Source organism: Podarcis liolepis, assembly GCF_965112155.1.
Source record: "Podarcis liolepis genome assembly, chromosome: 7".
Taxonomy (NCBI): Eukaryota; Metazoa; Chordata; class Lepidosauria; order Squamata; family Lacertidae; genus Podarcis; species Podarcis liolepis.
This window is the reverse complement of record NC_139561.1, coordinates 19,236,402-19,260,570: the sequence shown is the minus strand read 5'-3', so window position 1 is coordinate 19,260,570 and position 24,169 is coordinate 19,236,402. Positions and strand designations below refer to the sequence as shown.

General features: G+C 42.1%; 1 protein-coding gene and 1 long non-coding RNA gene across 2 annotated transcripts; one reads left to right on the top strand and one right to left on the bottom strand.

Annotated features, from left to right (window-relative positions):
• Positions 1 to 2,665: 2,665 nt before the first annotated feature.
• CTNNBIP1 (catenin beta interacting protein 1) lies at positions 2,666 to 22,704 on the bottom strand. Its single transcript, XM_083513371.1, has 3 exons — positions 22,589 to 22,704; positions 20,757 to 20,847; positions 2,666 to 2,999 (listed from the first exon to the last, which is right to left on the bottom strand). The coding sequence occupies exons 1-3, from the start codon at positions 22,682 to 22,684 to the stop codon at positions 2,941 to 2,943; spliced, it is 246 nt and encodes an 81-aa protein (XP_083369497.1). The 5' UTR covers positions 22,685 to 22,704; the 3' UTR covers positions 2,666 to 2,940.
• Positions 11,323 to 11,811, top strand: LOC310711443. The gene is made up of 2 exons (XR_014528437.1): positions 11,323 to 11,478; positions 11,584 to 11,811. It is a non-coding gene; the product is annotated as an uncharacterized lncRNA (long non-coding RNA).
• Positions 22,705 to 24,169: the final 1,465 nt, after the last annotated feature.

Here is a 24,169-nt window from a genome sequence, read left to right as displayed (position 1 = left end):
TGATGGGGTTTTCAGCCAGGTAAGTGTGTGCAGGGCTGCAACCCCAAACTATTTCCCTCCCTCTTGGCATAAGGAGGGCGTGTGCTTTTAAAACTTGGATCTTGAACTTGAAATCTCACCCAAGAGCAATAAAAGGACTTTTTCATGTTCAGTTGGATAAATATAAAACAAGAAGCAAGGAACAGCTCTTACAAAGTGTATTTCCCTCAACCCTTTCAAGTTACATTTTCGCCCTCCAAAAGTTTTAAAACCACAGAAACATGTAAGTTTGCTTCGTTAGAAAGATGCAACAGCTTGGAAATGCCATATATCAATGGAACACAGGCCGCAACCAAACAACAAGGCTGTGACAGTGTTGCCTGGTTGACCCAGCAAGCTACCAGTTGAACTTGTTCACTGAATATCCAGCGGATGTTTTAGTTGTCGAATCGGCCACAAATTGGGCAACAATCCACTCCTGTGCAACAGAGGTACATATGTAGTGCAGAAGTAGCACAGAGTGGAATAGCCTTTCTGCTTCTTCTTTAAAAACAAAAAAAGAAGTGGAAGATCTGTGGGGGAGCATAGGAAAAGAAGATTTCTAGGAGGCAAAAAAGATTAATGAAATGTTGGGGCGATGCCACAGCAGGGATAGAGAAGCCTTAATGGACCACAAGAACTTCTTTCTGTTAACAGGGGAGTGTTCAGCCTCCATTCCAGTAAAACACAAGAGAAAAATAAGTTAATAAAATTCATCTACTGGCAAAAAGGGGGATGGACAGGGAAATGTGACCCAGACACTAGCACATCCACTAGCCACTGCAAAAGAAGTGACAGCTTGGCGCAGGGGAATCTCTCAGTGACAACACACTTCATTTTGAGATTTAGAGAAATTACGACTTCCCTATCATGGAAGTGTTTGGGTGAGGGAAAGCATCAGGATTCTCTTCAATGGAGCAAAAGCTGCACATTATGTCATGCTACAAACCAAACCAAAACCCTGATAATTGGGATGAAGAGCTGTCCTTTCTGACACATAAAAAAACCGGTCATGGGGAATAAAACCTGAACGGCAAGGGTGAACTGCATTTATTGCTGGTTTTATTTGAACAGGTGTCATCATCAGCCCCAAGAAACTGAGGCTTTTCACATTGGGAACTTTCATGAAGTTGCAAATCAAAACTCAAGTATCATTTCCAGAGAGGGAACACCTGCTCTTTGCATGTAGACTAATTAATTTGGGATCACCTTTATTCCTCTTTTCTGTATATTATCTCTTATCATTTGCTATTATTCTTGGTATCTCTTCCTCCTCCTCTCCTCTCTCTCTCTCTCTCTCTCTCTCTCTCTCACACACACACACACACACAGATAGCAATAGCACCTGGACCCTCATAGCCAAGGGCACTTGGAAACCCTAGTTTGCCACAGCCAGGCTCGCAAGCTGGTTCCTCTAGATAATGATCTCTCCTGCAAAGACAGTGAAACCACAAGTTTCTATTTCAATGTTTCCCCACCCCCTCAAATACTTCATCAGTACCATCTCACCTAGGTGCCTTCCTGGAAGTACTGTGAAAATTCATGGCATGGGAGGAGACTCCTGGATACAGGCAGAAAACAACTCCTAGAACTTCAGGGTTTTAACATGCAGCTTCCTGGCAAGCCAGAGAAAGTAAGCAATGAATTGATGTCATTGTCTCCATTTTTCAACAAACAGGTTGTATCACCTGAAGCCACTTGGATATTTTCACTGGAGATGCTCTGCCTCCAAAGAGATCAACAGGCACACAAAACCAAGCCCAAATGGAGGAACTTGTCAATTTCATCTCACTAAGTCAGTGCAGGCATTAGGCCAGTTACACGATTCAGGCTCTTACCGCACTGCCACATGTGAAGCAGCCAACAGGTTAAAGATCGAACTGTGCAGACTGCTTAGAAGAATTGGTTTGCACTCCTTCCCAGTTTGACACTTTGCAACTCACAGATATTTGGGAATACAGAATCCCTCCATAGTACTGACAGGCCTTCTGCAAGGTGCAAATGGAGTTGCCCAAATTTGCAGCAGAGGCTCATTGTCACAACTCTAAACGAAGTGTCAGGGCTTTCAACCACCTCCTTCCTACATGGGCAGAATTGAGAAAACCAAACATGTTTCAAAGCAACAATTTCTTGAGGAGAACTGAAGAACAGAGGAGACCAGCATGGAAGAGTCAGCTGCACGTAGACTCTGCAGCCAACAGGAAGTCAACAGTTAAGCCATTTTTTTTCTTCAAAAAAAAAAAAAAAAAGGCAAGCAAGCATGTAATAAATATGGCAAAACATTTCCCCCTCCCACCTTGACAATAAATGTGAAGCAATAACTAAATACGTTAATTCCCTCTACCCTTCTTCCCTCCCCCTACAAATTTTAGCAAGGAAAACACTGATGTCAGCAAAACACCTGAAAGCCACTCATTTTGCAAACAGCAGCAACAGTCCATTTCCAGTCTCACACAGCCACACCCCTCTCCAAAAACACACACAAGCATGACCTAAATAAGCACCAGAGCTTGAAGGCTTTTAGAAGTAGGATGTCAGCAATAATTCTTAAAAATACAAAATTAAAAATTAAGGGGAGTGTTTCCACTGGTCAAGTTTCCTTCCTTTAGCTAGCCAATCGGAGTCCGCTTTTTTTTTGGGGGGGGGGGAGCCAATCATGAAAGCATTCCTAGAGTTGTCCTTGATTTAAACTGCCTTGCTGACCCACCAACAGGGCATACAGAACAGACGGCTGTGAAATGCATTCAGGTGGTCAGGTAACAGGAAAACTGAATTCAGTGGGTTGGGGAAGGCTACCACGGGACAAGACAAAAAAAAATCAGGGGAGGGCAAAGGAACTCATGATTGTCCGGCCATCTTCCTCGATTTCCTAGAGCTTATTTGCCCTGCTCCAGCTCTGAATTGCTCCAACAGCCCTTCAAGCTACTGCCGTCTGTCTTCAGTCTCCGATCTGGAAAATGCCATCACCCCATCCTCAGCACCTGTAGAGGAAAGGCAAAAAATGGGATGTTATTGGACAGGTAGGTTTTATTTGCTTAGACAAAGAGTAAGACATGCTAGCCAGTTTCCTGCATTGTGAGGAGATCTATTTCCCTAAAGCTAGGAGGGGCTGTGGGGAAAGAGAAATATGCCCATTATTAGGGCAGATAATTACTATTCTTTATCACTGTTTGTCTGCAGGCTTTGAGGAGCTTTCAAATGATTGGCTACAAGGTTTTGAGAGAAAGAGAGTGTTAAATGCAAGTTATAACACCTTATTTTCACCTTGTGTTCAGAGGAATCAATGTTGTTCCCAAACACTGATTATAATTAAAACCTACAGTGCATTCTGAGAGCGAGCTAAGGTGCTTCTTTTTAAAGATGACGGAAAGTGTTAAATGACTCAGAAATCCAAAAGAACATAGCAAAGATGACAGATCAGAGACCTGGCATGCACAAGCCAGCAGTGATCCTCCCATTCCTCCCTAATTCGAAACCCTCCCCCCTTGTATCATATGCAGAACAGATGTTGATCCTTTTGTCCCACTGGCTAGAAAATTCACTACTAGCTCTGTTGAGTGATGCTGAATATGAGACAAAGGACTACAGGGCAAGGTTAAATAGTGCTAGCTATTTTGCTTTCCTCCTCAAATCATCCATATATAATACTTATAAATTACTGGGTTTCCTAGCTTTGCTGGAGTGGTTGTGGTGTACAAGATTAGTGTTAATAAAAATTTTTTTTATAAACGGACATAAATCTGACATCAAGAATCACAAAACAGAGAAACCAGTAGGAGAACACTTCAATCTCCCAGGACATTCTATACAAGATCTCAAAGTAGCTGTTTTACTACAAAGGAATTTCAGAAACAGACTGGAAAGAGAAGCTGCTGAATTACAACTCATTACCAAACTTAAAACAATGGAAAAACCTGGGCTGAACAAAGACATTGGATTCTTATCTCACTATACATGACTAAACCATTTCTCACCTTCTCACCCCTTGCCTTTTCCTGTAAGACCTATTACAGTCGTTAAGAGTCATCAACAGGCTCTCCCAGCTATCTGCCTATCTCCCATTCCCACCACCCTTCTGAGTAACACCCCTCCCCACCTTCTCACTATATAGAAGGATCTGGCAACTTCTGTTTCAGTGTATCTGAAGAAGTGTGCATGCACACGAAAGCTCATACCAAGAACTAACTTAGTTGGTCTTTAAGGTGCTACTGGAAGAAAAAAATTTTTTATTTTGACTATGGCAGACCAACACGGCTACCTATCTACTACAAGATTAGTGTTGTTAAACTGCAAAGACCTAGGTCTGAATCTCCACTTAGAATTGAAAATAACTGGTTAACTGTGGGATGACAGGCACATTTTCTCAGCCCAACCTACCTCCAAGGGTTGTTGTGAGGATAAAAGAGGGAGACTATGCTATGTATGCTAACCTCAAACTCCCAGGGAGCTAGTACATAAACATAAATATAATAATAATTAATAATAATAATAATAATAATAATAATAATAATAATAATAGCAGCATTTTAATTACAGGGAAGCAACTTGTCTCAGTCCACTTCACCACACCTGCTGTTACACAAGGTCCTTGCTGTCTTGGTAAAATTCCCTTATTCCTATCTTCCAGTGGCCTGTGACTGGAAGTTCCTAGTTCTTTTTCTTTTATAGCAAGACGTTTATGAAGTAATATGGGGATGGAATGTTTTACTGCTTCCAGAAACCACACCAATAGGAAAGTCCCTGGATGAGTGCAATCCCTGAGTCTTCAAGTGGTAACTTGCTGCAGTCTGTATGCAACCAGCCTGTCCTGTTAGGGAGATGAGAAGATCAAAATCTGGGGAAGCACAAACAGCCTTCTCCCCACTTAGGAAGACAATACAGGCAAGTTGGCTTTCCAAATGGCTACATCAACCCTAACAAGCTACCATTCCATAAAACAGGTAAACTGCACCCACTTGATGACCTATTGTGAACTATTTGTTCAGTACTTCGCTGACAAAATTGCTTGGATCCTTTCTGATTTGGATGCTATAGTTGATACAGGTCCAGTGGATGTAACTCTGGCCTCTGCTTGTCCAGCATAAATTGATACTTTTCCATTTGTACAGCCTGAGGATGTGGACAGGATCCTTGGAAATGTGAGAGCTACACGTGTGCTAGATCACTGCACAAGGGCTGGCAAGGGGGTGCCCCTCTGGTCAATGCATCCTTACAACAAGGCAGGATTCCAGTGAGCCTAAAGGAGGCAGTTGTAAGAGCTCTGTTGAAAAAGCCCTCCCTGAATTCCACTGTACTGGAAAATTATTGGCCAGTCTCCAATTTCCCATTTTGGAACAAGGTACTAGAGTGTGAGGTCGCATCTCAGCTCAGGGGTTTCTGGAGGAGACCGATAACCTAGATCTATTTCAATCTGGTTTCAGGCCTGGTTATAGGTCACAGACGGCTTTGGTTGCCTTGGTAGATGACCTATGCCAGGAACAGGGCAAGGGGAGTGTGTCCTGTTGGCTCTGCTGGACCTCTTGATGGTTTTCAATACTACTGGCCATGTTATCCTTCTGGACTGTCTTGCTGGGATGGGACTTGGAGGCACTGTTGCACAGTGGCTGTTCCATCCTGGAGGAGCAAACCCAAAGGTGGCGCTGGGGGACACCTGCTTGATGCCTTGGTCATTGGCCTACAGGGTCCCTCAGGGTTCTGTTCTGTCCCCCATGCTATTTAACATTTACATGAGAGGTTGTCCAGAGTTTCAGGGTTTGGTGTCACCAGTATGCTGATGACACCTAAATCAAAGGAAGCTGTCTTGGTTCTAAGTCAGCGTCTATCATCAGTAATGGACTGGATAAGAGTGAACAAATTGAAACTTAATCCAGACAAGACAGAGGTGATCTTGGTCAGTCGGAAGGGAGAACAGGGAATAAGGAATCAGTCTGTGCTGGATGGAGTCAAACTCCTCCTGAAAACCCAGGTTCGCAGTTTAGACATACATCTAGACTCAGTCCTGAGCATGGGTGCCCAGGTTTCTTCAGTGGCCAAGAATGCATTTGCAGAGTTAAATTTAGTGCACCAGCTGTGCCCATTCCTTGAGGTGTTTGATTTGGCACATCTGGTAGTTAAGCCACTTTTGTGCACTGCTGGGAATGCAGTGCAGGATGGCCAAGATCTACAACAGAACTTTCCACTCCCAGGACCCACCTAAGAGGGCTAAAAACTATCGACATGACTAGTTACAAAATGAGGTGCAGGGCGGAAGTCAGTCACAAAACAGCAGCAGGTGGAGGCAGAGTCTGACGTTATCAGTCGGCTATTACCACAATCATTTCCCCTCTTTGGAAACAGTTAAATTATTTGGCACAGCAGGTTCCATAGTTCAGCCTTCTTAAAAGCTAAGGAAAACATTGAATTTGGTCATATTGTGACTCAGACTCTCAATTTTAGGCAGAAATTGCTGTTTCAGAGGCTCCAGGGGAGAAGAGGACCTCAAAATATTTTTACTTCATTTCAGGTCATTTCTCCTTTCACACTTGTACCCTATTTCAACTGCAAACTGATAGTTCCTTTATCTCTCTTCCTGCTCTTACATTCACTTCCTCCTCTAATAATTTCCCTCTTATTATTCTATTCCTCTTGATTCCCAGTTTTTATATTATACGATAGTTATTGCTATTATTATTAAAAGATTGACCTCTCTCTTTCTAATTCACTTCAATGCCAAAACCAGTTCTTTCCTTTACAGAATGGAGGAGCGGCTTCTGGCTTGGCAAATGACTGCATGGGAAGGAAGGAGGACTGGGGTGGGGGTATAAGCAGAGATGTGAAGCAGAGGGGCCAGAAGCCCAATGTGCTTCTCCTTTCCCTCTCTCTCGGTCTGCCCTTCCTTCCTTCCTTCCTTCCTTCCTTCCTTCCTTCCTTCCCTCCCTCCCTCCCTCCCTCCCTCCCCATCCCCTCTCTTCTATTACCCTGTCCTCTCCTTCTTTCCCTTCTAACTTGGTATGATACAGCCTCACTCACTATCTCCTGCTCCCATGCATGCATGTATAGCATGTGTGAAGAGAGCGGCTGCCATTGGCTAGGGGGCAGGCGACTGCCCACTAGTAATCTCTAGCCCAGCAGGCTAAGAAATGGTGCTCTAGGACACATGGGGCAGGAGGAGAAAGATGATCCATCTAGTTAGCCTTGAGCCCCTCTTTAAAGCAGGCTTCTGGACAGCAAGGTGGTCTTATGGGGAATGTCTGTGCCATGTTTAATTTGCTGCAGAACTTCTGGCCTCCCAAGGCTGACACAGAGGAAGCTGCTGGTACTTTCATCTGCAGATCCTCTAGCAGCAATGATCAGAATCAAATTAAGAAGCGGCATGCTTTCCAAGAGTCCCCACCCACATGGCTGCGGATGTTTAGCTAAGCCTTCAATTGATCTTTAGTTTTAAAAATGATCTTTGCCATTCAAGTGCAACTGATAACACAAAAGCATTTTTCCCCCTTGGCCCCACACAAACTAATTAGGCCTGCATGAACGGATTATTTCCTTTAATAAGGCTTTCTTTGAAGCCTCTTGGTTAAAAGGATTAGATAGCACAGAGAGCAGTTCCAAATGCAACACATCAACAGACTCAAGTTTTTTCTTCCTCCTGAAAGACACTCAAGGAAGCCACTTTGCAGTTTTTGCTGATGGAAGATTAAGTTACTATCTTTTGGCAACTTAGTTCAAAGCAATGCATTGCCCCTGGGCAGAGATCAATAGTAAGGAGATGGTTATGACAACAGTTTTATTTCTTGCAAAGTTGCTTTAGTTATGAGTAGAGAAAGCAACTCACAGACCCACCACCCACAGGCTCATTTTGGTCAGAATAGAGTACACTTGGATTTAGAAAGGAAGCACGGCTGCTAAGTGTCATGGACTGGTTGGATGCAAAAGAATGGTGGGAGCCAGCAGAGGAGCCACCAAGAGAAGAAGGCTCAGAGCCTGGAGATTGGTGGTGGGACGGTGATGAGTGTTCACAGGGGAAAGCGGAAAAAGAGTGGGAGGTGGTGGTATCGGAACACATCATTTGGAAAAATGTGTTCCTCTGACTGGAAGCCTGAGATCCGTGTTTATAATGTTTATTATATATTACAATTTACTAACTGTTAGTAGCACAAAAGGGAAAACCTGAACACCACACAAACACGAGGGGAATTAGTGATCCTATAAAAAAGAAACTCACAGATTCACAAGTCCCCTAGGGGAAGTAAAATCCTCAGTGGCACTTGGTTTCAACACCAAGTGACAGCACCAGGTTCAAATAAAGGACAAGGAGGTAGGAGTCATTTTTGGCAAAGGAATAACCTTTAAAATTCACTCAATTCTGAAATCCAATAATGGTAGATATGTTTTTAACTAATGGGACAATGAATGGATCTGTATATGCACCAAGTCTGAAGCAACTTCATTTTATTCAAAAGGTATTACATACACTCCAACATTTCTCCAATGACAATAGGGATGTCCCATTGCATAGTGATAATTTTACTATTTATACCCCACACATCTTATTGGGTTGCCCCAGCACTCTGAGCAGCTTCCAACATATATAGAAACATAATAAAACATTAAACATTTGAAAAAAACCCTTCCCTATACAGGATTGCCTTCAGGCAGCTTGGAGGTTGGATAACTCTATACCCTCCAACATTTATCCAATGAAAATAGGGAAATCCTATGGAAAAGTAGGACATTCCAGGATCAAATCAAAAACTGGGATGGCTTCTCTGAATCAGGGACATCCCTGGATAATAGGGACACTTTGAGGGTCTGGCATTATGTAAATTCAATAAACTTGCTAAAGGGAGAAGCCACACTAGGGGGTGACTTCAACCTTAATGTATGAGCAGTCTCTCTAAAAGACTTAGCAAGGGCGTCACCTGGAGGAACTTTTTAAAAGATAAAGACCTAGATTTTTTCTTTTTACATCTGTTTGCCAAAAGTCTAGAGTTTTTACTTCCATATTGATAAAAGTGTTGTTTCACTTATAAGATGTTGACTAGTGTGTTATTAATTTCTAGTCTATATCTTGCTTCGTTCAATTACTCCGAGATGTTTTGAACCTGAACTTTTATATTTAGTTAGCAGATCAGTAATTTCCATTTATAGTTTGGTTATTGTTGAAGAGGTTTAATATATGATCTTCCTTTGAGACATACACCTCTTGTCACTGCTTTCATAGCTTCCCCAAGGCTGGTAGAATTGGTGCTGTTATTGTTGTATTCCTTAAAATAGAATTGTAGGGTTTCTGCTATCCTTTATCTAGATAGTTGATTGGTCTCTAAAATAGGGTTAAATGGATTTGGATTTCATTGCTCAGTCCTATGGTCACTTCCACTGGAGCATGGTCAGTAATCTTGATGTTACCAATATTCATTGATTCTGTTAAGGGAAATAACTGTGGAGTGAGCAGTTAAAAGTTTATAATCTGGATTGAGAACCATGTTGGCTTGAATGAAATTTAAAACTGAATTCTTTTGTATTTTCTTTGCAACTTGTATCATATAAGTTCCATTTTGGAAGAGTCATAGTAATTGTATGCATCTTATTTTTCTTTCGCCTCCATCTTTTAAGTGGAGGAGGAATAAGGATCTGGAAGAAACCACTGTCTGGACAAACATTACTGAAGCTTTAGAAAGCTAAGGAGATTAGTGTGTTGAGATAAATTAAGTGCAAAGTCTTTAAAAAGAGCTTTAAAAAAATAAAGTCAGTAATCTTTCAAGCATTCTGCAAAACACCTATTAGTTAGTGAAAACATCTCAATCATGTGAAGGACTATTAAATTCTCATTTTTACAGGATGAGGTACAAATCTCAAACACACAAAATTACACTGAAAGATCAGTGTCCTAGTTCCAAATTAAACTAGAGAGCTTGGAGCCCAAGTTATTTTCCTGGAAGTCACTGGGTGGAATTCAATGTAGCACAGTTATAAATGTTTCATCTGCACAAGCTTTTCAGTTTACTGGATGCAATGATCTCCCTCCCCCTCACTGCTTGGGGTTATCCCCACCGGCACCCATGCCAATTTGAAGTGGGAGGGATTGCAGAGTGGGAGGTGAGGAATCCCCATTCACAAACACAAGGGGCTTATTAGGTGAATCCCACTCATTAGTCAAACTGCAGTGGATAGATCCAACAAAGACAATAAACAAAACAAAACAAAACAAAACAAAACAAACTCCACTGAAGTTAAAAAGGCATGCTAAAAAGTCAAAAATTGAAGATTCAATGTAAGACCAGTTTCTGTTTGTGGTTTAACTATTGTGGCAGATCTTCTATATTCATTTACTTCTTTGCCCTACTTACACAAGTCCCAAGGATAATAATGTAAGCCATTCTGAACTTCTTAGAAGGCTAGGAAGTATAAAAATGCATCAAGAGCTACACTCTCTGTGTACAGAACCTTGCGTCAATTTGTTACCTTGAGGGTCATAACCGATCCTCTGATGCTATTCTATCCTTTGTCAAAATTTATGGACTAGACAACACTAGTGTTTGAAAAACATCCATACCTGTTTGATATTTGGGTGCATTTGAAAAGAAAATTATTAATATGATGAATTCCAAAGAGGTAGCTGCAGAACCTGTCTTAAAAGCAGATATTTTTTGAGACACCAGCTTTCAAGTGTTGCAGGCTACTCCAATTGTATGGTGGGCGATGTCTCTCTCTCTCTCTCTCTCTCTCTCTCTCTCTCTCTCACACACACACACACACACACACACACACACACACAGAGAGAGAGAGAGAGAGAGAGAGAGATTTGGAAACAATGAAATCAGAAGTTCATGAAAGGCAAGGGGTAGTAGAAAGTGGGTTCCATTTTCCTGCAGAGTCCAAATATATACTAACAAAGTGGAGCTGTCCACTTTCAGCTATCTTTCTTGCTATGCTGACTTATCACAGACAGCTGCTTATTGGGAGTAGATCAGTCTGATTTTATTGCTTTGGCTCCAGTCCACAAAGGGGCTCAAAGGTGACAGAGGACACTCTGTTCTTGTTACAAATATGATGCTGCTGGGTTCATAAGAGCAGCCCTGCTGAATCAGATCAAAGGCCCCTAGTAGCTCCTTCGTAGTAAGAGCTAAGACTGAGAGAGATGCTATGCAGGTTCTACTAGAATCACATCCTTTTGGGGAAAGGGGGGAAATCAACCAAAAAGAGCAAGGCAGAACAAGGCAGGAGATCCAAGCAGCAGGCTTCTTCTTCTAATGTACACTACTTTTAAACCCAGAGGTGCCTTTGGTGTGGAAATTCCATGGAAGCAGGGTTTCCTAGCAACAACAAGATAACAGATGACATCATGGCCCACAAAATAGATGAACAGAGTTATCTAACAGACAGCAGATGCTTCTTCCTCCCCCATCCCAATCCCAATCCCCACTCTTCCAAAACCCCATTTTTTAAAAAAGAAGAGGAAAGAAAATCTCTAGTGGATCTTATGTAAGCACAGGGGACTTATTTCAAGATAATCCTCCCAGCCTTCCAAAACCCCCACTGCCAATTTCAGCAGCCCAAATCAGTTTTCTTTTCTTTGCCCTATTACAGATTACAGTGGCCAGAGCAGAAGTTTACAAAGCAACACCCCAAGAAATCTCCAGCTGCACAGAAGACAGGAAGATTTCCACTGTTAGATTATTTATAGCCAAATTACACAAAGAAGCTAGAGGAAGATGCAGAAATGAATGGCATCTATTTAATTTCTTAAGTACCATCATTCACTGAAGAACCCAAATCATCTGGAATAAAATCTTAGGTGAAGATGAAATAATTAAAGGTTGTAGTCTGTCTTAGGGTAGACCTATTTATATAACCCTTTGAGGCCCAGTAACTTCAACTGGTCTATCTTAGATATTGAAAGCAAACCTTTTAGAAAAAGATAGTAAAGGTAATCAAGTTTTGTAAGTAGTCAGTACCCAGTTAAACCTAATTCACTGAGCTACAAGAAGTTCTTTTCAGGAGACAAACTGTGCAAATGAGGTTTAAGCAGTAGATCCAACCAAAACTGTTCCACTGGGCTGCATGTGGGCAGCTCTGCCATACAGAGAGAAATATGTAAGGGAAAAAGTTTCTAGCTTAGTCTTCAACTCAACATGCCAGTTTTCTGTGAGAAGAGAAATTTTCTAGCATAGAAGATGGTCCCTTAATGGGAGTCACAAAAGGCAGTGTGAAGCAACACAGTTCAGAAACAAGTTTATTGCCTCATCCCATTTTCTGAAAGCGGACCTGATTTGCAAACCCTTTTTGGGCCAGAAGTGGCAATTTGAGATGAGGTTGCCTATTACCGTATTTTTCGCTCTATAACACGCACCTGACCATAACACACACATCGTTTTTAGAGAAGGAAAACAGGGGGGGGGGGATTCTGAATGAAACAGTGGATGTATCATTTTTGTGCCTCATGCTGTGGCCACAGACATGTGATCTGATAGTGAGTTTGGGGTAGCCCAATGCAAAGATCCTGAGAATCCCTGTGGATCTGTGCTTTGTAACCACGTTTTTGCACCATTGTGGCCCCAGGCAACAGTGGGTGTGTGGTTTTTTTGGTGCAGGCTGTAGCCATGGACATGCTATGTGATCTGATTGTGAATTTGGGGTGACCCAATGCAAAGATCCTGAGGATCCATGTGGATCCATGCTTTGTAACCAAGTTTTAAGTGGGGAGGGAAGGAAAAACACAGAAGGGACAAGGAGCACGAGAGGGGTGTGCAGAGAAGCAGCTGGCTAAGAATGCAGGAGAGGGGTTTAACGGGAGGGAGGAAAGGAAGGCAAAAAGTTTTCCCACACCCACCCACCCAAGCCAGCCCTCTCTCTCTCTCTTCCACCTGCCTGTTTTCCGGCTGCCTGCGAGTCCCTAAAATGCTTCCCTGGATGCAGCAGCACCAGAGCACGGAGAGGAATTAGAAGGAAGGACACGGTCCTTTCCTTTCCCCTCTGCTTGCCTGGAGGAGAGGGGATTTGCCTGCTCTTTGTTCCGTTTGAGCAAACAGCAACCGAAACAAAAGAGGGTGGGCAGTAAGACCCTGAGGCAGAATGCAGGAAAGCAACAGCTTCCTCTCTCACGGAGCTCCCTTCTCCCTGACGCTCGCAATTGGATTTTTGCCTGATTTTTGCCTCTGCGCTCAGGAGGGTCGGCTCCAGGGACCACACATTCGCTCAATAACACGCATGTTATAGAGAGAAAAGTACGGTAATTGAAAACCTGTGCTTAGTAAGCAGCTTGTGTGGTTGATTATTTGTTTGTTTGTTTTATGTGTGAGTAGCTGGACATGGAGCAGACTCAGGTGATGTACAATCAAATTTAAAAACTTTGTGAATTCCATCAAACGCCTAGGTGGAAAGGAAAATCTTCACCTGGCATGTAAACTATGTCAGTGTCAGTGCCAGGAAGGTTTATGTCTCACTTCTGAGAGCATTTCGCTACTGCTGGTGGTGTGACAACAGAAAAGGCCCTCTCCCTTACTGGCACCCTCTAAGCCTCTCTCAAATAGGACACACAAGAAGGGTTTCAGATGATGCTTGTGAGGTCTGGTATATTCTTGAAGAAGTAAAAAAGCAAAGCCTAAGATCAGAAGGGAGGTGGTGGGGCACTGTTGCTATTTGTCCCAGGTAAGCAGCAAATGACAATGCTGAAAATAACCAGTCTGTAGAAATAAATGCTGACTGGGTTGCTGGAGATTGAGAATTCAGTCCAACATTTCATACAGCAGTTGAGGAATCTACACCAGTTACTACACCAACAACTCACAGGAGGAGTGAACCTAAGATCACTCCCAGGCTGAAGTGAAGGCTTCAGTTGCAGCTTGTTCAAACAAAGCTGTTGGCGCAGAGCCTAAGATAGCTGGCTACTTCACTGATGAGAGTATCAACTCACCCCTAGCCAAGCTTATAAATAGCCAACTGCCTGTGGAGACTAAGAAATTGCTTCCAGGTGATCAGGTGGAACAGTTGTTTACTTTTAGGGCACAAATGACTGCCAATGATACATGGGAGCAGGTGGGCTACTATTTATATAATTTTTTACAGACCTATTTGCAAAGCTGTTCTTGGCAAAATCATCTGGACTTGTGCTTAACCAGACTGTTCTACGTTCATGTGTGTGCATGCACAGATATTTTAACTCTTCATCTTGCATTAAGCTGCCCTAAGTCTATACAGGAAAAAAATATTTAAAGGCATTGTGTGGTCCAGCATAATTCTTAACATGAAAAATAGCTTGCACAAGGCAGTGGAAGAGCCTGTTGCCACAGGACTATTGCTGTGAATCTGAACTGGTGAACCATGAATATTATTTCCCAGGCAGCAGGACCTGAAGCTGTGTCTGCAGTTACAGTTCCAAGCAGAATTTACTTCCTCTCTCCCTCCTGCCAGACCAAATTTTGATTTTTATAGTGGCCTCAGGTTTCATTACAGTCCCTGTCTGGTTCTCCAGCAATACAATGGCACCTTCTAGCTATGGTGTATTCATCTGCTTTTCTCGTATTTTATTTCCAAAGGGAATACACTTGTTGCTCCCCCAAAGGCAAAGGAAACTAGTGTGATAAATTCACCAGTTGATCAGCAAGAGTAGCAAACTGCTTGCAGGCCACAACAATTATTATTAATAAATGGTGCCAAAAGAGAAACAGAGGAACTCTGCCATGGCTAGGAGGTAAACAAACATCAGAAAGTAAGGGCATAGGTCCATAGCTCAGACAGGTAACCTTTACAATGAATATGGTTTTGGAAAGGAAAACACATCACAGCCTGGAAAGCAAGCAGAATATTTGCCAAATGCCTGGGAATCAGAGCTGAATCTATATGAACATTATTGTTGACACTTTCAGTAGCATGAAAAGGAACTAGAAAAAAATTCTGCACACATGCTCATTGGCCAATTGCTATTCAACCTGCCCGCTTACAAAGGTCTCTGGTATCTACTCTCAAATTGTCTTCAACTTTTTCAAACCCAGGAACCACCTTCAGCTCAAACATGCATCTAGGAACCAGTTTCTTATATTTTCCTTACTTTGTGGTGCATGATGGTAGTGCTACCGGACTGTTCACATGATATGCAAACATCCTTCTACTATTCAAGGTTAAGAACCGAGTTCAAGTGGCGCACAAAAAAACAGACCTTAAACCTGTTTAATTCTGCAGTTGCATGCCCAAACAATGCTCTCCAAACTACCTCCAAGAGGCATGCCCTCCTAGGGTGACTGGGACAACCCAGTCCAATGGGTGGGATACAAATAATAAAAATTATTATCATTACCATTTTTATTCCAATAATTAGCTGCTTGGCAGGAAAAGGGGGATTCTGTCTCAGTGCAGCAGTCTTTTCCTTCTTTTTTTGGTTTTTATTATTAAAGATTTATTAGTTTTAAAAATACGTGCATCGTCTCTTTTTCAAGTTGTGTTTTCTATGGATCAGTTTCATTTGTTGTGTTGCATGCAGTAGTAGGTTGGAAAGAAAAGAGGGGGGGAGAGGGGTATGGTTAGTGGGGTGGGGTAGTAATGCTTCTATCCTTCTATGTGTGGGGTTTTGTGTCAGCGTCACTTGGATGAGTTCTCTAACTATTCGCTTGTTATATTTCCTTGGTGATGAGAGAGGTTGGGGTGGCCTAGGGTGTGGTTGGCTGTAGTGAGATTTATTTATGTGTGTGAGGGGGTGGATTTTTGGATCAGGCTAGCCATATTGATTTGTATGCTGTTGGTGGATTCTTGTTGTTGTATTGTTGGGGTATGAATATGATAAAGGGGAACCATACTGGGGTGACACAGCTTCCACTCTGGAAATATTTTCATATTTTCTTGCCATTTATCCCTTTTTAAAAAGAAATTAAATAGCCTTGAAGGTTTGGAAACCGGTTTATAGCGTTGAACAGCAGACAAAGCTGTAGGCGCTCACTAGATGCTGCATTCACTAGTGGATATGTCTGTTGTTCAGCATGAACACAGATTTTGTGAACAGACAAAACCAAGTAGGAAGCCAGTTGTGAAGATTCCCATTAGATGATTCATCTTAGCAAGTCCCAGTTTCCACAGGTCTCTTTGAGCTGCTCAATTCCATGGCAGACTCCAAAATTATGCCCCAAAGCTATGTTGAGTGACTCACACCAACTGTGTCTGGGCTAGAAAAAGGCAGATGTGACAAATAATGGAATCACAATAATAGGTGGGAGGGGAGCAATTTTATAATGTGATCTGGCTTCCTGTAAAGATGATCCGACGTTAGGGTGTTTTCTATAGCATGATTTATGTGGTTGAAACTCCCTTATTAAATTCTTCTCTACCTCTTTAGAACCAAGGCTACAAATCTGCCTTTTGAAAATGACCCTTTATTTATTTATTTATTTTCCTCCAAGGAGATCAGGACTCTCCCATCTCAGAGCCACCCTGCGATTAGAAGAGAGCAAATGGCCCCTAGTCACTCAGCAGGTTTCATGGAAGAACAAAAATTAGACCAAGCATTTCCCTGGTCCAACACTTTACTGATGCCCTTCAAATGTTGTTGGACTACAGTTCCCATCATCCCTGATCTCTGGCTGCACTGGCTAGGGCTGATGGGAGTTGGAGTACCACAACATTTGGAGGGCCACAGATTGAGGATGTACTATACTACCCCGTACCGGCTCTCTAACCAGAGGCGTTGCAATTCTGTAGGCAGCTGCTGGGAACATTTTCAGTAACAGCTTCAAATCAGTGCACCTTTGTTTCTCTGGCATGCATCTATAACATTTTGGGGATGAGTGGTGAAAACACAAAACATATGTTTGTTTATTTATTTTTTATAAAAGTATTCATACCCTGCCCTCTCATAACGTATCACGACAGTCTTCAGCAACATAAACATAAACATAAACACACACACACACACACACACACACACACACACACACACACCATTAAAGAGAGTGCAGAACAATCATTAACATGACTGGTTACTCAAGAAAATGTCGAACAACTGCATAGGCCTGACAGAATGTTGCTAAAAGCAAACCTTCCTCCATAGCCTTCAAAGTATCCTTTTCCTTTGTTCATGTGCAAAAAAGAAGATCCAAACTGTGCGCTAGCAGGAAGGAACACACAGAACAATGCAAGGCATCCCAGCAAAACAAAGTATTACAATCCTGAATCCAAATCTTATCTGACCCCCGTCTACTTTCAAACCTCAGGCAACTTTCTTCCCCTAAAACAGTACTTTACAACCTTGGGTCCACCATTGCTGTAGGATTACATCTCCCATCATGCCTGATCACTGGCTAAGCTGGCTGGGGATGATGGGGAGTCACAGTTCAACACCAAATGAGGACTTAGGGTTGAAGAATATTGCACAAAATTCACAGTGCAGGCTGAGTGGCTCCCCTAGCCTAGCCCATCAACCTATCTGCACAGAGTATATTTGCATCTCAGCTCTGTGCTCCCCAAGGGACCTGGCTCTCTCCAAGAACCAACAAGGCACGGTTGCTGCAGCAAACGGTGGTGGTGGAGTCACCAAGGTCCTACTTTAATGACCACACAGATTCTGCTTTCCAGTCTCATTATGCAAATAACCAACAGCACAACCTAACTGCAACCTCTTCATTTTAAAAAGCAAAAAACCCCAGATGCATCCAACTGTATTTGCACAGAGCGTTTCAAGAGTGTAACGCCTTTCAGTTTATCTGACAAGTAGCAGCTTAGCACAAACCCTCAAGAGCTGCTGCTTTTGCTCCTTCTTTAATAGGCGGGGAACTAATGCAGAATAGATCAAAACAGATGACTGAGAAAGAAGGCGGCCAACATTCCCTCAGGCATGTACGTACAGATTAAGGCCTCCATTCTTCAGATCTTTCATACCTCTGAGCCCCTGCCGAAGAACAAACCTTGGAGTTCGGTTTCAAAATATCCCTTGGTGTCAAAGACTCTAAGAGGAACAGCTTGCGTTTTGAGAAGTACTGTGCTAATTACCTTCCAGTGAATTGTTAACATCACTTTCAATGCGGCACTTCCAGATTGCAAGGTAGGGAATTCTAGAGCTTTCCAGCTTTCACCCATGTTTCTATGACAGCCATGCAGTTTATTCCCACTCTGAACTCCTCCACAGAACTTAAAGCATCTCCAAATCCTTTCTGCCAACATACTTGGCAAATGTCTAAATCACACTGAAATGGGAGTGCACCCCATCTGTTAAAGAATGAAGACTGAACAGCATAACCGACGTTAGATCATCTAACGTGGCTATTCTGCACATAAGAGACCAATGTCTTTGGGTGAAGTGACAAACTAACCCTACCTGAAGACAAGATTTGCCACTCAGCAACCAGTTACCATTTTCTAGGGTTGAGGTAGCCAAAGTGGTGCCCTCCAGGTGGTGCTGGACTACAACTCTCATCAGCTCAGCATGGCCAATGGTCAGAGATTATGGAGGTTGTAGTCTAACAATACCCGGGGGGGGGGCACTAGGTTGGCTGCTCCGGCCTAGGGACTAGAAATTGAACCAGTCTTCAGCATACATCTCACTGCTTTCTAGCTATGTCAACAAAGGCATAGCTGAGCAACTGCCACAGTGTTTGCCATTGCAGAGGCAGGGAGTTGGTCCAGATGAGAACAGAATATGCAAAAGGCAGAATTTCTATTAAATGGAAAAAAGCAAAACCTTCATGTATGATCAAGCTATGAAAGTTTGAGTTTGCAAATTTAGAAATGTGGCTGGATTCAGGAGAATGTGGAACTCCACGGTCAGGATCTGAGGAACCATTAAATTAATACCCAGCCCCAAAGGGGATTTAGATGGATCTTTGATGCACATCAAAGGCTTTGCAAATCAGATTTTAAAATTTCCTTTGACACCTAGATGCAAGATATAGGGGTAGGGTGGTAGGAGATAAATAGACACTATTTTCTAGGGGAAATGGGAGTATTTTAAATTCAAGCATCTTAGAGGTTCTGAAATTGGTTTTTATAGGAAGCTACTGCCATCTAGTGGAGAAGCTCTCCATTCAGACAACCAATTTCAGTTTGGCTAATTAAGACACTGGAATATACTTGATGTTATTTAATTACCTCCATGGTTACCTCTTCTCCTGTCCACAGAATAAGAATGAGAAAAGCAGTGATTTCCTACAGCAGAAGTTCTCAAGAGCTGTTCCTGTGAAGCTCTGCAGGTTTAAGATGGTCTTGGTTTAGAGCAGTGGGAGGGCTTCTCCAGCCCTCCAGATGCATTACCATCCCTGACCATGGACCATGCTGGCTGGGGCTGATAGGAGCTGGAGTTCAACATCTGGAGGGCTGAACTGCATAAGCCAGTTCTCAATATTCTATCACACTTTAGAATGACAAATTAAAATAATTATTCAACATGTCTGTATTTCAATTTAAAATTTCCCCAGCAGTTTGCAATCACTAATAAACATACAAAATGGAGAACTGTGGTTTAATGTTAGTTCACAAACAGGGATCTTAGTTCATGTATAAACTGTTAAATTTAGTAACCTTTAGTAAAGTTTAAAGTTAGTAAACTGACATCAATTCTGTTTTGGACTTAATAGGGAACTTGACCTAAGCAAGACTGGCATGCCAAGGAAGGGATGTAGCAAGTGTGTCCCAATGTCCATTTTCAGCTGCTAAACTATGGCTTGAAAAGCTGGGCAATGTATGACCAAACCATGTTATATTTTTTGTACTTGCCAACTGAATGGATGTTTCAGCTTGTTCTGTACAACCTTTGGGGGATCATAGATATCTTACCAGCTGTGCATCCATTAACATTTCCACAAGCTACAAGACTCACATTGGCATCAAAATTAATACATTTCTACATTAGTATCTTAATTTTGGTTTAATGCCTTAATAGGGAATCCTTGAGCCCCACCCTCAAGAGCTTTTGAGGAATAATGCTCCAAGAACAAAATGATTTGTAACCTCCCTCCTTCTAACAGAAGGCATCAGAGTACTCCAAGGGTTACTCCCAATTTTGGAAACCAAAACAATTAATGTCACAATGTCACCAGGGGGCTGCTAATACCAAAGAGGGGAGATGTGGAGTCAGAATTAAGAATTCCTTCTGCGACTACAGATGCAGCTTAGCTCACGGCCAAGAAAATGATCAAAACCCAAGTTCCATCATACAGGAGCCTGGAACCTACTACTGTCCTCCAGTGAACTCCCCTGCTGATGGATCGAGCATTTGAAGCCCTTGTGGCTTATGCTGCTTTTTGTTCCTCAAGCATCTCTAGGGTTTTTAGAAAGAACTTCATCCATCATTAAAGCTGAATTTTCATCTTCTGCATCTTACATAGACCTCTGCTCCTTCCCCTTCCCACAAAAACAACAGCAGACAAATGTAATACAATCAAATAGAATCATGTTTGACAAATTTATGGGGGCACAAGACTTAGCTTTCTTTCTTGGCAAAAAATTGTGTTAACTTTCTTGCTGATTTTGGATTTATTTTAGCACAGGGAGCACAAAGTTTTTCCCTTCCTGAGTCTTGATCTTTCAACATGGTAGCATCTATGCTTTGGAACTCCCTGCTTATGAGCATTAGACAGGCATCCTCACTGTTTTATTTTAGATGCTAGATAGAAAATGTTTTATTTCAACAAGTCTATCCAGATATTTACTTTTTTCCTAAGTAGAATAATATAAACAAACCTATTCTGTAGCTTTAAAATAAATTTAAATCCAGTTCCACAAAGACCACTTATACCAATAAATATTTGGAAAGCTTACATGTCTCCCTTTCCCCTGCTACTCACCCTGATCAATTGAATGCTGAGGAAGTTGGCTAAGTTGGCTATTCACTACCCCTGCGTACGTTCTCAAGAACTCCTCTTCACTGGTGGTTAACTGTACAAGGACAAAGAAAAGCAAATCCATAAATAGAAATTCAGCAGTAGGGTCTGTGCTTATTTACTATTCAGAGTACAATTCATCACAGTTCAGTTCAGTTTTCCTTACTATCACTTGTACCTGCTTCCAGTCACACAAGAAGGGGCCATAAAAACAACTTCCCCTTTTTGTGAAACCACACTAAATGGACACCACACTAAATGATCCCCACGAAATCAAAAATAATTTGGAGACAGCTACTGTTTTACTCATCTAGACATGGCAATGTAAAATGAAATTACTTTGCCCAATAATTTAAAAAAGGAGAGACAGAGAGAGAAAAGAAGAAAATCCAGGTGCTACAAAATATTATTTATTATAAGCCCAGTGAGTTTGGGGCGGGGGACATTTAAGGGAACATTTTAAGCAACATTTCTAACATACAATGAATACTGAGATAACTCCTGTATCTCTGGTGTGTTAATAAGCATTCCCTTGATAAATGAATTTTTCTGAAATACATTAAGCTCACGGGAAGTAATATTTTGTTGCACTTGAATTTTCTTCCCCAAGTTCCTCCAACCCCGCCGCCCAATAGTATTGCTACCCTGATTCTGCGGTTGGCTTCCAATGACCAAGAGAGCCTATTATGTGTTGAAATAAGCCAAAGAGTAGTCCCCGACAAGTCCCCAAGTAGACTCTATACAAGCGTCCATATATCCAGCAGATGACTTAAGAATGCACAACTGAAATTATGTATTCCTCTATTGATATCATACATTCATTTTACATTTTACAGTTTTAATTTTCAAAATGGAGTAGGTAGAAAAATTACAGAAACCTAGATGTAGTATCTGCAAAATAATTTCTAGAATTTAGGCTATTAGTCATCATAGCTATTATCTTGGGATCACAAGTGAGAGAATGAAAATGCCCTCATTTTGTCCTTGTGGACTGCCTTTAGGCACCTGGTTGGCCACTGTGAGAACAGGATGCTGGACTAGGTGGTCCTTCAGTCTGATCTAGTTGCAAAGCTTATCTTTTGTTCTTATGGGATAAAGGTACCACATTCAAAGTTATCTGCTCAAGAGAAACTGGAACCTTTAAGGAAAGCTACAGGTAAAAAAGGGAAAGGACCCCTGGATTAAGTCCAGTCAAAGGTGACTATGGGGTGCGGCACTCATCTCACTTTCAGGCTGAGGGAGCCGGCGCTTGTCCACAGACAGCTCTCCGGGTCATGTGGCCAGCATGACTAAACCGCTTCTGGTGCAACGGAACACCGTGACGGAAACCAGACCGCACGGAAATGCCATTTACCCTTCCACCACGGCGGTAGCCTACAGTATTTATCTGCTTGCACTGGTGTGCTTTCAAACTGCTAGGTTGGCAGGAGCTGGGATAGAGCAACAGGAGTTCACTCCATCATGGCGATTCAAACCGCCAATCTTCTGATTGGCAAGTCCAAGTGGCTCAGTGGTTTAGACCATAGCGCCACCCGCGTCCCTAAGGAAAGCTATAGAAGAATGTAGGGAGGCTCTTAGTCACAAAAGTTACCCCTCTAAGTTGCCCCGTACAACAAAGAATCAATTTGAGGTGAGCAAGCAAGAAAGGTTTTGGAAACTGGAAAATGGCTAGCTCTCTTTAAACCCCTAGAGTGCCACAAAAAACTAACATGGGCATGGTGTTCTAGAAGGCTAGTACAAATTATGCTGAACTAGTAGCTTCTGTGAGGGTCTACAAGGCTGCCTGCAATACTTACATTTGATCCCATCTTCCTAAGCATTAGCAGGACTCTGACTTTCTGCTGAATATACATCTCCTCCGGACTCTTCCCGGGGACACCCTCACGGTTCATTCCCCTCTTCCCAGTTCCTGAGACTTCTAAATATTAATGACAAACAAAAAAGATACAAGAATGGTTTAGTATGTTAAGAATAATAGGCAAAGAAAAGGCTAAGTATTAACAGTTAAAACCAGCAATACCCTATCCATAGGAGCTGCCTAGTTAGCAGCAGTTGTTTCCTAAAGCAGGGATGTGGAGCCTGTGGCCCTCCAGATACTGTGAGGCTCCAGTTTCCATCAGCCCTTGCCCACATAGCCAGTGATCAGCAAGAATGGAAACTGTAGTCCAACAACACCTGGAGGACCACAGGTTCCCCAACCCTGTGGTACACCATTTAATTCAGCTACAAAATGTCATAACTATCATGCTGGATCTCCTGGGAGTGCTCAGCTGGGGCCACAATATAGTAAAGGCTGACAAGTTCATTTCCCACAGGAAAATAAATGGTTTACAGCTGCCTTGAACAAAACGCTGTCAGGAGAACATGTTACAATGCTGCAGTCCTGTGGGCACACCAACAGCATTTGACGCAGAAGCAAGTGACCAGGTATTGAACTCACTCTTTTAAAAAAATAAAAAATATTTATACGTTTCAAATTTATACATTTCATTAATTTTACAATCATTTTAACATTTCGAAGTTTGACTTCCTCCCCCCTCTTTCTGTGGTTCTTTATTTTTTAATATCTTCTGCATATTCAAATTCATTTAATTTGATCATTTAATTATCTACTTTAAATATATACTCTTCCGAAACTGCATATTGTTCCGAAACAATAATCCTGCCAATGTTTTTATCTGTTTGCAATTTATCTGTAAATATTCAATAAACCATTTCCATTCTCTTATAAAAAGTTTGTTATCTTGATTTCTTATTCTTCCGGTAAGTCACTCTTCCTTGGGAAGCACGAGGCAAACAGGCTCATTTGACAACAAGAAATCAAGCCTTTAGTATCATCAGCCCAGTCCTGTGAAACACTCTGCTAATAGAGATTCAGTGAGCACCTTCTGTGCAAACTTTTAAACACCTGCTGAAAACTTTTGCAGGCCTATGCAGGCAATTAAGAGTACATCCCCCACAATGGTTCATTGAGGTTTGTTTTTTATTTCTTTTTTGCTTTTAACTTATTTTTAACTTTTTAGTACAGTGGACCCTCTGGATACAGACTTAATTTGTCCTGGGGGTCCGTACTTACCCCAAAAAGTCTGTATCCGCAGGCGTCGTTTCTGCGGCACGGCAAAACCCAGAAGTATACACTTCCGGGTTTGCCGTGTTCGTAACTCGAAATTACGTTACCCGAGGTACCACTGTATTTGGTTTTATGTTTTTATATTGTTGTAAGCTGCTGGGATATATCTTTATGAGACAGCAGCATATACAGTGGTGCCCCGCAAGACGAATGCCTCGCAAGACGAAAAACTCGCAAGACGAAAGGGTTTTCCGTTTTTTGAGTTGCTTCGCAAGACGAATTTCCCTATGGGCTTGCTTCGCAAGAA

Excerpts from the sequence above, each read along its gene's own strand:
- CTNNBIP1 (XM_083513371.1), bottom strand. The coding sequence starts at position 22,684 with ATGAACCGTGAGGGTGTCCCCGGGAAGAGTCCGGAGGAGATGTATATT. Across the intron at positions 20,848-22,588 it reads TTAGGAAGATGGGATCAAAT|TTAACCACCAGTGAAGAGGA; the intron begins GTAAGTATTGCA and ends GTCCTTGTACAG. Across the intron at positions 3,000-20,756 it reads TCAGCATTCAATTGATCAGG|GTGCTGAGGATGGGGTGATG; the intron begins GTGAGTAGCAGG and ends TTTCCTCTACAG.